A 13,021-nucleotide genomic window follows, 5' to 3' on the forward strand; every position below is an offset into this window, starting at 1 on the left:
TTTTTTCCTAATTCAACCTCTCTTTGCCTCGCTCCCCTTTTTCCGTTCCTCACAAGGCATAACTAGAACTTTCCACTAGTTCAAAAAATTAGGGTTTTTCGGAAGGGGTTTAAGGGTTATTCCTCGCAACCAGAAACCCCCAATTCTCCTTCCAAAGCTTCACAATTTCCCATTGAAGAGCTCCCAAATGTATCGCTCCAATGGCATTAGGCTCCTTCGATCTCTGCCCGTAAAGCTCCTCCGTCACGCCAATGAACATGTATTCAACAATATCTCTCTTTCGTCCCTTGATTTGGCATTAGTTTCAATCTTGTTAGACATTTTCTGTGTGAACTTCGCTTGAACAATGTTGTGGGACTTTTTGATTAGTTTTCTGATTTATTTGGGGGTGAATCTCAGATATATGGAGGAGTGTGCCAAAGGGGCTATAGAACGTTGAATTCAGGATTGTGCAATCCATCCAGAGTTATCCAAAATTTTTCTCCAAATGGTATGTGGTAAAAGTCACTAAAGTAAATTTCTAAGTTTTCTTTTTAACAATTTTTTTTTTTTTTACTTTTATATTTTTTAATTTGGTTGTGTAGTTATATATAGGAATAAAAATCTGTTGAACAAGTCAGATATATTCTAAATTCTAATTAGTTTGACCATTATTGGTCCCATTTTTTTTCTTGGGATGTTGAATTGATATTTTTTGTAAAGTGTTGTTTTGCTGATCTCCCCCCCCCCCCCCCCCCCCCCCCCCCCCCCATCTTATTACAGTTGGAGATGGTGTGAATTTGAAGCGGTTGCTATTGGGAGTAGCAAATACTTATTGGGGGACATCTAGATCCATTCATGGGTCAGGTATAAACTATTGAGTTATCCTTAATTTGCTTTCCTTCCTTTTCATTCTTCTTAGAATTGCAGCACTTTGAAAAGCATTTGGAAAGATGCTTTTGTTAGTCACGGCTTGCATTTTGTCTACTATTTTCTTGTGGTGATGAAGCATAAGGGGCTTGAAGTTAATACTGCTTTGATTTAATTAGTTCTGCATTCTCTTTTGGTATTTCCATGTATGAATATTTGTTTATTGTCCCTTGCTCGTCAATGATTTTCCCGCCCTTAATTCCTTTTCAGCATCATTGGCAAGAGACTATTACAATGTGCTTGGTGTGAGTAAGAACGCAAGTTCTTCTGAAATAAAGAAAGCATACTATGGGGTAGGTTTTACTTAACCCATGTCAATATATTTGTATTTAACTATTTATGCAGAAAAAAATTATGATTTTAGGTAAATGTCTGACTTATTTCCTGGTAAAACTATGCAATTTCTTATATCTTTCCTGGCTATAAGGGATCACGTTGCCACTTTCTTTTTTAATTTCAAGTCTTGTCCCATATGCTTAGCAAACTGTTCATTTTCCTTTTAGCATGTGGATACTAAAACTTTTTGAAATTCTTGCATGTGAATACTGCAGTCATGTCCCAATATCTTAAAAATAATTGTTTGAATTGGATGAGAAATAGTTTGTTTTATATCATGTTTCTCTTACATATGCAATCACTTGTTCTGCATTTTATAATATGGAAATAGGCTTTCCACTTTTTGCTGTTTAAATTTTGCAATTGCTAACCTTTTTATGATTTTCTTTTTGATAATATGTCCTCTCGTAATATTTTAATGTCTGCACATGTTCCATGCCTCAACATAGATTCCTTGCTGATGACTCTATTTTTCTTTCATTCTCTCTTGACATGAATTCTTCATACATGCTTGACAAGCATGAGTTATTTGTTTGAAATAATTCTTTCTTTTGGCTTTTTCTACTGCTCCAGCTTTTTTTATTTTTTTCCATATTCTGCAGCTTGCTAAGAAGCTTCATCCAGACACAAACAAAGATGATCCTGAGGCTGAAAAGAAGTTTCAAGAAGTTTCAGTGGCGTATGAGGTGTACTGTTGTTGTTCTTGTTACTACCCAGAGTTCAATTTTAAATTGTCATGTGATGAGTGAAATGGCTTCTGGTTTTGTGACATTTTCTCCTTTGGATAACTGCATTGTAGGTTTTGAAGGATGATGAAAAGCGCCAACAGTATGATCAGGTCTCACTGCTTTTTAGATATTTTGTTGGCTCTTCTATTGAATATTTTGTTGTTAATATATTGGGATAAATCTATCAAATGGGTGACTAATTATATGCACAAGAGACCTAAATTGTAGATCAGTTGTAAGAGTGACAAGAAAGTAGTAGAACTTAAGCAGAAGACTGCGGTTTTATGGAGATTGGGGAGCAAGAAATTATACAGAAATATTATTGGAAAAAAAAATGGAGGGAAGGGTCTGGGAAACATTGGTTCGGTTCTTTTGAGTTCATTGTTATTTTTCTTATTTATCTTCAATCTCTTATATTTGATTTAGTTTAACATGGATATGTAGATTGGCCATGATGCATATGTAAACCAACAAAGCACTGGTTTTGGAGGTGACAGTGGCTTTAATCCATTTGAGCAGATGTTCCGTGATCATGTAATGACTTACTCTAGTTTTTTGTTCTTTTTTATTAGTCATGTCTAATTGTATATTAGTTGATCTGATCCTGTTTCTCTTCTTAATAATCCAGTCTGTATTGTTGCTGAAATCTTATTAGAAATTGTACTTCATATAGAAATAATAGACAATTTTATATATAGCTTTAATGCTAAATGTGATTTACGAACACTAATTGTACAACTACATCAATTACTAGTCAATCCAAAGGAATAAATGATCTATTTAGTTTTAAATTGTGTAGAAATATGCATGCTTAAACAATCATCCAATCGGTCAAGCATCTTAATTTGTAAATGGTTGGTTTTGTTGTGCATCAGTTCTTAGAATTGTAGCAAAAACTAGAACTGTTATAAAATTATTTGCTCTATAATTAAATATAAAAGTCTCCAAAACTTGCTTAAGTTATAAATCCCACATTTGAAGACTACAACGTTTTTTTTTAATTCCCTGGCAATTACTTGATGGTGATCAGGATTTTGTCAAGAACTTTTTTCATCAGAATGTCGGTGGAGAGGATGTCAAGGTTCTTTCTCTCTTCATATTTGGACATCGTTAAGTTTTCTAGGACTTGTTTGAGAAAATGCATCTATTTTTCAGACTTTCATTGAACTGTCTTTTATGGAAGCTGTCCAAGGATGCACCAAAAATATTACGTTTCAAACAGAAGTTCTTTGCAACACTTGTGGTATGCTCATCATTTGACTAACATTTATATTCTGAGTTGTTAGTTGCCACTAATATATGTATTTTAAATTGTAAGGCCTGTGCACCTGGAAGGTCATGACTCAAATCTTTTCTTTTGCTCAACTACTGCAGGTGGGAGTGGTGTTCCTCCTGGTACAAGACCTGAAACCTGTAAGCGCTGTAAGGGATCTGGAGTGGTCAGTATTGTCTGGAAATGAAAATTTATCTTTCATTAATAATTTATGATTATTATGCTGATGACAATGATGATGTTGATGTTAAATTGATCATTTATTGATCATTTTATTATATGTTCAGACATTTGTACAAGCTGGCATATTTAGGATGGAGAGTACTTGTGGTACATGTAGGGGAACTGGCAAAATTGTATCGGTATGGTGCCAAAATTCATATTTTTTTTTCATATTAATTCTATCATTTTTGGTTTATATTGTAAGAGTTCAGATATGGACTCAACTGTGATTCACATAGTTTGCTTGTTGTTGAGACTTGAGACTTATTCTCTTCTTTGGCAGTAATCCATCTTGGGACTTTGGTCTCCGATTTCATTCATTTTTTTAAATAAATCATACAATGAATAATGCGAGGTTCATCATATGCATACAGTTATTGTGGTCTTACAGTTACTGAACAATTACTTGTAATTATGTAAAAATATTAATAATTTTGTTCTCTCTTGTTGGCATCAGAATTTCTGCAAGTCATGCAGGGGTGCAAAGGTTTTGAAAGGAACAAAGTCAGTCAAATTGGATATTATGCCTGGTAACCTTTATTTTTTAAATTTTTGGATGCATTATTATCATGTGAATCATATTGATATGGCATACAAAGAGAAAATATCTAATGAATGGAGTAGTTTCCCTGTGGATTTTCCTGTGCATTGTTCTAACCACATTTCACTCAGTCTCACTGTCTACTGAAGTTGATAGTTAGTTATTATCAATCTGGTTCTTCATAGTTCACATCACACTCACTAATGTATGCCAATCTACCTACTATTTCATTTAATTTTAATATATTCTTTTTAATCATGTATCTCTCTGTCAATTTATTTATTTAAACGAGACAGATTATAGTATAGTCTCCACTGACTGTAGGATTCTACTTTTTAGAATAAAATTTGTTTGGTAGGAACTAGGAAGAGACCAAACACTAAAGCTGAGTTTTGCCATTTTATTTTAGTATTAATCTGACAAGAAACAAACAGAAAAAAGCTACCAATTTTTAGCATATTGAAGTTGATGCTTTGCAACACTGACTTGAATAAATTGGAGCTATGTTGACTATAATTCTTTTGATAAATTTGATTATACCAATTATTGGAGCAAAAAAGACAACTCTCTTCCTGTTAAATCAATTTTCACTTACAATTGTTTTAGTTATGACTTATGAGAAAAGGTTGATCAATTTACATGTTTGTTCATTTGCAGGGATGGACAATAATGAAACCATAAAGGTTTATAGAAGTGGTGGTGCAGATCCTGATGGAGATCAACCTGGTGATCTTTATGTTACTATCAAGGTAAAGCTTCAATCTCTTCATAGCTTGGTAATCATTTCCTTTTTTCTTCTATATCTTCTCACAAGGCCAATAATTTTTTATCCTTTTCCTTCTTGCAGGTCAGGGAAGATCCTGTCTTCCGTAGAGAAGGATCTCATATTCATGTGGATGCTGTCTTAAGTATCACTCAGGTAATGTTCCTTACTGAAAATACCTTGAACCTATGTCCTAGTTGAGTCTTTTCAGGTTTCAATTGACTTATGCCTGCATTTTTGTTAGTGGTAACAGTGTTTGGCTGAGCACAGGTTTTGATGTGTTTGGAGCATGCTGCTCCAGTCCACTCCAAAAGGGAAATCATGTCATTCTGGCATGTGACTTGGAGGAGGGTTGGAAAAGCATTGAATCCTTGATTCAGCGCTCCAACTTGTGATTTTGACAACTTGCTCCCAAGGTTCTTATCAGACCTCTCCTCCAAGGGTTCTCCTTTCACAAAGAACTGATACTCAGTTTACTAATGAGAACAGATCCCATTGCCCTTTCTTTTAAATCTTAATCCCATTTATTTACCTCACAAACCTCTTCTAACTAACTGACTAACCTCTTCCACTAACCAACTACAAGAACCACCCTAGCTTGCGTTCCTTTCCCTTCTTCTAACTTAATAGATTTATATTTGGACACTTTTTTTCCAATAAAGCATGTGTATAGTAAAATTTAGAATAATGTTTTCAGCTCAAGATAAAAGTTATTATTTATCACGTCTACTTAAAATGTGGGTTTAGAGGAAAAATCAATTGTGTTTTAGACCAACCATACATAGCACAATAATCAGAGCACATTCACATCCTTTCAGCTTGATTCTAAAGATGCAAATGTATTTTCCAAACACACTTAGTTAAAAATTATGGGGTGGCAAATTGGTTGCATGGCCTAGATAGAAAAACATTGATATGACCTAGAAGCCTTTTTGTGTAATTCACTTTACCCCAGCACTAAAGCAATGAATTATCAAAAATAATTTGTTAGTTCATGAAAGATATCTAGAAGAAAATTCAAAGAAAATATTTGGCTTTAGTAAAATTCAATGAAAATTAGTGTTACTTTTTTTCCGCATGTTTTCTTAATCTGCAATACATGCCATAATTTTAAGGAAAATATTTAACCAGAAATAAAAGTATAACATTACTCTTTAATATTTAAATTATGTAGAAATGATGCAAAAATATGCATTTTTTATATGTTATGGAGGGTTGTTTACAATTTTTTGGTTACAATTCTTATTATATATCCCATGTGATTTGAGGTACCAAATAGCAAATATAAGAATTAAATGTAGTCATGATGCTAGAAGCCTGGAATTCAAATGACTCTCCATTCTAACTCATTCACCCTTTTCCCTCTTTCAATTCTACAAAATATCATTTGGTGAACTAAATGTGTTCCTGTGGACTTCTGGTTTTACATCTTGAGTCAAAAGAGCTAGGAAAAATGTAAAATCAAGTAGCTCTGCCAGTTATATCTTTTGACAAGAAAAAAGTGGGTTTGAGAGCATGGTAGTTTGAAATTTTCCTGATTAACTTTGAGGCTTTGAACATCTAATTGGATTTGTGATTGAGAACCTAGTAAATATCTGTGTGGCTGATTCTGGTAGATTTATTTATTCATTCATTTATTGTCAGTGATGGTTTGCTGGAAGTTTTATTGTTGTACATGTTTTAATGTTCAGGAATGAGGATCTCAAACTCAAACATCTCATTAGTTTTTTGTGTTGCATTATAGGATACTTAATATCACTTAAAAGTTATCTGAATACTGATTTTTTTTTTCAGGCAATTTTGGGTGGAACCATTCAGGTTCCAACTCTTACTGGAGATGTCGTACTTAAGGTTTGTATTGCTATTGCAATATTATCTGAGCATTTGGGTTTTAGTAACTGATGAAGTTTGAATTGTGGGTCCTGTTTGGTAGGTTCGTCCTGGCACCCAACCTGGTCAGAAGGTGGTTCTGAAAAAGAAAGGTAAGCTTGTTATGGATAATTTGACAGATTGTTTTCAGAATTCATTGTGTGAAAACATTTGCAAATCCATGAACCTGTTGCATGGATTAAATTGTTCCGTTTAAGGTGATCTTTTAATCATTATTAACTTGTTTCTTCTATGAACAGGTATCAAGACAAAAAATTCTTATACGTTTGGGGATCAATACGTTCATTTTAACGTCAGCATTCCAACGTGAGTGTTACATTTAATATTGTTGAATGTAATTAATGAACTACTTAGTGCCTGTTTGGATTTCTATTTGTAAAGAGCTCCAAACAGTGATTTGGGTAAAAGTTTGTCTTGTAACTTCTGTACTAAACATAATTTCGAGGTGTTAGGTTCAGGTTTTCTAGTGGAAGATACTTCTTTGTGATAGTCTGATGAATGTTTAGAATATAATATGCCTGTTTTTGTGTGATGTTCTGCAGAAACCTGACAGAGAGACAGCGGGAATTGATTGAAGAGTTTGCCAATGAAGAGCAAGGGGATTTTGATAAACAGAGAGCTGCATCTGCTTCTGGTTGAAAACATTGCAAGAGTTTCCGGTGGTAATTTGTTACCAACTCATGCTCAACTGGGCGGGAAAGCCACCTGCTGTTGAAGTTTTGTAGGAATAAGCATTAAGGATTGACAATTTTTTTGACCCCTCCTCTTTTTGAGTGTATGGAATATTTGTCGTCATAGCTAACGATCACAATTGAATCATTTATGGTTAGAAGAGAAGGTAATCCCCTCTTTCACTTGTAGGCTAGTATTCTAGTCACTGCTGTATATATGTTTTCCCTAAACACAACAAAGGGTGCCAAGTTGCTAATTATGATTTCTTTTCCTGTCATATATAGAGGAACTTCCCTTTAGGCTTTACTTTTGGGGCTTGGGTAAACTAGGTAGTTTTCTGCGTCAAAACACTCTTATCATCCAAAACTTTAAATACTAAATAATCATTTTCTCTGGATTCGTGCTATTGTTCTCTTGTTATGCTATGATAATTAAAATTTTATGATTTCAGTATTAAGGGGGTCCACAAAGGCAATTTGTTAACGGTAAATTATCGAATTTAAAACTTTATTAAAATTTGTTAACGGTAAATTATCCAAATTTAAAATTTGTTCTCTTGTTATGCTATGATAATTAAAACTTTAAATTTTCCTTGTTTTATTTTTTTATTGTCTTCTTAAAATGTATATGCGTGAAAAAGCTCACATATAAATTTGAAAAAACTTGTCCACATAAGTTTTCACTTTGTTGTAAAATTCCATTTATGGTGACAAGGACTTAAAAGTAAACTAGCATATTTATAAAATGAATTAGGATAAATCTTACATATCTTTCTCTTATCCTTGTATTTTTATCTAACTTTGTGAGAATTTAACTTGAGACACTACCTTTTGTAAAATGTATTTCTAAAATCTTAATAGGTTGTCTTTTTTTTTTCTCCTTTTTTTTTCTTTTTTCTTTACTTTGGTCTTTTAGCTTTATTCATTATTTTTTATTTTGTTTTGGTTTTCTTACCCTTTTCTTTATTTTAGTCTTTTAATTGTTTCTTGTTTTCGTACTACCTTTTTTCTCTACTACATTTTAGTCCTGATAATTTTAAAAATATGTATGCTATTTCTTCGTCTTCTTCTGGTCATTTTATATTGTTTTCGTATATTATTATTATTATTCCTAACTTCGCATTTAGTGATGTTAATTTTTGTTGCTTTTCGAGTGAATTTTACTGGTATATACTAATATTTATCGACAGATATAACTATATAAATAAATTATTCTTTTGTTAACCCTCGTCTCTGTAAAATAATATGGTCCGCTTTCAATTTAATCCTTTCAAAGAATAATTAGAGACAAAGAAAAATAGAATCAGAATACATTTTCTATAAATAATTTTAACCATGCTTTCACTCGAGTAATTTGCTACCGTAACTGAGAACAGTCAGAAAAGCACGTAGATTGAGACCTAATTGAACAAATTACAGTCTCATCTCGTATAATGTTATCATGAAAAGTACTACGTAAATTATTATTACTAAAAATAAAATCACTTATTTCTAATAGCATTCCAGCTTCATGCTCCGTCTTCACTTTATCACATGATTTCACCTGCATAAAGAGGCAAAGAATAATGACAAAGTCAAAAACGCTAAGGGGAATTAAGCCATTTCCAACCCAAAGTGGAAAACTTGATTCACATTCAATGTTAGTGGTATTTCTTTGTAGGTTAATAATGACAAAGTCAATGATGTTTTGGAAAGGATTTTACGTGATCCCCACAAAAATTGTTATACAGACATTTATGAGATATTTAGTAGAAAGTTTCGCTAATTTTTATTTTATTTTTACAAATTATAAGTTAAAGATATTAAATTCTTAATATTTAGTATGAATATATTAAAAGACATTCACTAATAATAAAAAAAAATTTCACATTTGTTAAAAAAACTTCCATGTCCAATGTACATACCAACAATGTAAAAAGTTAAAGACTTTTTATATCGGTTGTTAAGAATTAATATAACTGCGTAAATACAAACTTTTTATATCATTTATTATGAACAACAAGTAATGTAGAAAGTATTTTTTATATTGGTTCTTTCGACAACTGACGTAGAAAAGTGTGCGTAAATTTCAAAAATATTTGTGCATCGTTTCACAAAAAATTGATGTAGAATCCTATTGTAGAAAGTATTTTTTGAACTAGTGGTTATAGAAAATTAACAAATATGTTTATTAACAAAAAAAATCATATAGAAATAGTGAAAAATTATAATTCTTATGAAGGTGAAAAAGTTTTAGGCATATTTATAAAAATATTCTTACAAATATTTTAAGCATGCTAAACACATTTATAACATTTTTAGAAATTGTAATTCCAATTAAAATGTGCAGTTCTTAGAAAACACAATTCCAAAGAACAAAAAATGATTTTACATATTATAAGTGAGGATTTAAAAGAAAATTTCAAATTCCAATAATAATAATAATAATAATAAGCAAGTATGAGTGAGGGAATCACATGGTTCAAAGTTAGCTGTGCATTTCTCTGGAAGCTGTGAGGCCATGTTACGGTCTACCCCAGATATTGGAGGGCCATTGACAAGAACACACAAACATGGTTGCCCTAATGCCTTAAGGGCATTGCAACAAGCATCACTTGGTGGAATTGGGCTAAAAGGAGCCACTGCTGCCCTACAGGGAATGAGTTGCACAAGAGCAGAAAAGAATGTGCTTGTGCATGGAGTGCTTTGAACTTGTGCCACCAAAGTTGCCACGTTCAACAAAAGCCACAATAATGACACTGCCTTGTAACTATAAAACTTCATCTTTGAATTTTTGCCCTTTATTTCCACTTCCTAATTAAGTGAACACTTCTTTGCTATACTATGTTGGAGTCTTGCCAAGGTTTTGTATTTATTGTTGCATATGCTCATGTCATGCAAAATACTTGTTCCAACTAGAACGATCATTCTAATCACACTTACTATGTTATCAATGCGATTGGCGCTTAATTAGTACCGTTGGAAGATTCGAATGACATGGTTTCTCCCATGAAAATTTGCAAAGTTTCTTTTGTATACCTTAATTCATTACATTATGGTGATTCGTAGCTAGGTAGAGTGAGATAATTTTTTTCTTCTTTTCTGATTTTTCATTATTTTCAAATACTTAGTAGGATACCTATCTTTACAAAAAATTGCATTGCGTTGTTATTAATAAGCACTAAAAATTGGAATTCTACTTACTTCCGTGTGTATATATATATATATATATATATATATATATATATATATATATATATATATATATTATAATTTTCATATCATTTAATAATTTTATATAAAATTAATTAATTCAATTGCTTGTTTGAAAATTCATATTAAATCTATATGTATTTATATGAATATAGAGATTTTATTATCTAAATTTAAAACTTAACATAAAGAATTATGACTTTTTTTTGAATATATATATATATATATATATATATATATATATATATATATATATATGATGACATTGTCACCTAATTTAGTTAACATGAGTTTAGGGTTATCAAATTTTAATCACAATAGCTTTAAGTAATTTTTTATTATAATAATAAAAAAGCAAATAAAATTAAATATATGATGATAAAATTGACATATAACATAATCTAAGTGTAAGTTTAAATTTGAGAATATAAGGCTTGAGAACGTGAAGAAAGAGTAAAAGTGTTTGAAGGGGGAAGGGAGGATGATATGGGTTTAAGTAATGTTTCATTATTTAAATGTTTAATATTGAAAGGAGATAGTGATACGGGTTTAATTATATAAATGATACTATTTTATTTTATATATTTTATTTATATTCTTTTATCTTTTTTATTTTTTTCAAAATAAAAAATAAATATTTTTATTTCTCTAAAAATTAATAATTTTAAAATTAATATTTTTATTCTTTATAAATTTTTCTAAAAAATATCATTTGAAAATTAACATTTTTTTAAAAGAGTTAAAATCATGATTATAAAAGAGTAGGAGAGTGAAAAAAAAAATTCCAATATAAAAAGACTCAAAAAAAATATTTGGAGAATTTAGAGGATTTAAAAAATTCTTCATCTCCTAGTTAAGTAACTTTCAAATAGATTAATTATATTTTTATATTATAAAAATTTTAATTTTTCACTGTTCTCATGAAAATAATTTTTTCAAAATTTTAATTAAAGATATTTTTAGAATATTAATTTTACGTTAATCTTTTTTAAAATATTCATACGAAACATAAGAATTTAAATTTTTTTTAAAAAAAGTGACAGAATGCCCCAAGAAACATCTTCTTAAGTAATTCTCACCTAGAGATACAACCAATTCCATTGTTAGGCAAGTTTGAGTAATTAAATAATTAATAAATTTATTTAATTAATTAGATAAACAAACACAAATATGAATTTAGATAGAATTATATATATGAATCAAATTTAAATATAATCAACTTGACGATACGAAGGTATATATGCATTAGTTATTTACAGCTAACATTTTAAAAGGGAAAAAAATTAACAAACGAAAAAAAAAATTACCAAGATTATTGGTTAATATAATTTTTAAGTGAATAAAATTTAAAATGCCACAATTTTAAATTTATTTTACAACTTATTAAGTAAATATTAGGAAAACAAAATAGTGACTTTGTCTGCTAAATTTTTTTAAAAAATATTATCCATTGATTTTCTTTTTTTCATAAGAAATGTTTTAGGTTTGATTGAGAAGTTTTTATTTCTAACATCTAATGTCAATAGGAAAAATTTTAATTTTCTTGCATTGCTTTTGTATTGGCAATTTCTTTCATCCATGTTAATACATAGCAATGGTGTCTAAGAAGGTAAGTAGCATTAATTGTTGCATGTACTAAATCATAATGACTATAAGTAATATGGGCAATTACTTTAAAGTCATCTCCAAAAAATACTTTTTTTTAAAAAAAGTAGACCTTTATTATTAGAGCAGCTCCTAATATCATTGAGACTCTTATCTAATGCTTTAAAGCAATATTTAAGTGTTATTGGAGTTTCATCCCATATTAATTTTGTTATTTGTAAAAGTTTAATTACGTCACTTATACTTCTCTAATGAATGTTGTAAGTTGAATTCTTTACACTAGGAATTAGGATAACAAATAATAAATATGTCATTCTTCTATTATACAATGATAAAGACATTATTCCACTAGGTGTATCAGTTAAAATGATATGTTCTTATAAACTGAAAGTTGAAGCTAATTCTTTCTACATAGAAGCCTTACTAATACCACCACTATATTCATAAAGGAAAAGCATGTTAAATCTTAGAAGTGAAGAGGTTCAACAAGAGAAGAAGAGTTGAATCTATTTTAAAAAGATTTTTAGAAACTTTTAAAATAGTTTCACTTGAGAAATATAACAATATGAAGTTAGAAAGAATGGGCATGTAAACTTCACCCCTTTAACACTAGTTTCGTCTAGTCTTTGATATCAGTCAAGAATTTTGCTATTTTTCAAAGATTTATACATAAATATCTTGTCAATCCAAGTATTTTTGCATAAGCGTTTTCAGGCTAATAAAAGTGTTCTTTTACAAACAACCTCTTTAAGCAAACAAAAATCTCTAAGTATCCTTACTCATTCCCTTGCTAACAATCTTCTCTATACACATAGAAAAACATAAATATTCAAAAATAATATTTCTTTGGTGTTGTATAATATTTGCTTTTGATCACTTATTTTTTTACTC

General features: G+C 30.2%; 2 protein-coding genes across 2 annotated transcripts; one reads left to right on the forward strand and one right to left on the reverse strand.

Annotated features, from left to right (window-relative positions):
* The first annotated feature begins 44 nt into the window (after positions 1 to 44).
* Positions 45 to 7,659, forward strand: LOC113854743 (chaperone protein dnaJ GFA2, mitochondrial-like). The gene is made up of 18 exons (XM_027485933.1): positions 45 to 259; positions 400 to 490; positions 763 to 846; positions 1,120 to 1,202; positions 1,848 to 1,931; positions 2,045 to 2,083; positions 2,418 to 2,507; positions 3,004 to 3,054; positions 3,129 to 3,216; positions 3,348 to 3,412; positions 3,534 to 3,608; positions 3,926 to 3,998; positions 4,667 to 4,758; positions 4,857 to 4,928; positions 6,567 to 6,623; positions 6,706 to 6,754; positions 6,902 to 6,968; positions 7,205 to 7,659. The coding sequence occupies exons 1-18, from the start codon at positions 188 to 190 to the stop codon at positions 7,299 to 7,301; spliced, it is 1,329 nt and encodes a 442-aa protein (XP_027341734.1). The 5' UTR covers positions 45 to 187; the 3' UTR covers positions 7,302 to 7,659.
* A 1,203-nt stretch (positions 7,660 to 8,862) lies between these two features.
* On the reverse strand, positions 8,863 to 10,096 carry LOC113855613 (protein LIM1). Its single transcript, XM_027487244.1, has 2 exons — positions 9,790 to 10,096; positions 8,863 to 8,876 (listed from the first exon to the last, which is right to left on the reverse strand). The coding sequence occupies exons 1-2, from the start codon at positions 10,094 to 10,096 to the stop codon at positions 8,863 to 8,865; spliced, it is 321 nt and encodes a 106-aa protein (XP_027343045.1).
* Between the last annotated feature and the right edge of the window lie 2,925 nt (positions 10,097 to 13,021).

This window comes from Abrus precatorius, unplaced genomic scaffold (genome assembly GCF_003935025.1).
Source record: "Abrus precatorius isolate BTA unplaced genomic scaffold, Abrus_2018 Scaffold11, whole genome shotgun sequence".
In the NCBI taxonomy this organism is placed as follows: Eukaryota; Viridiplantae; Streptophyta; class Magnoliopsida; order Fabales; family Fabaceae; genus Abrus; species Abrus precatorius.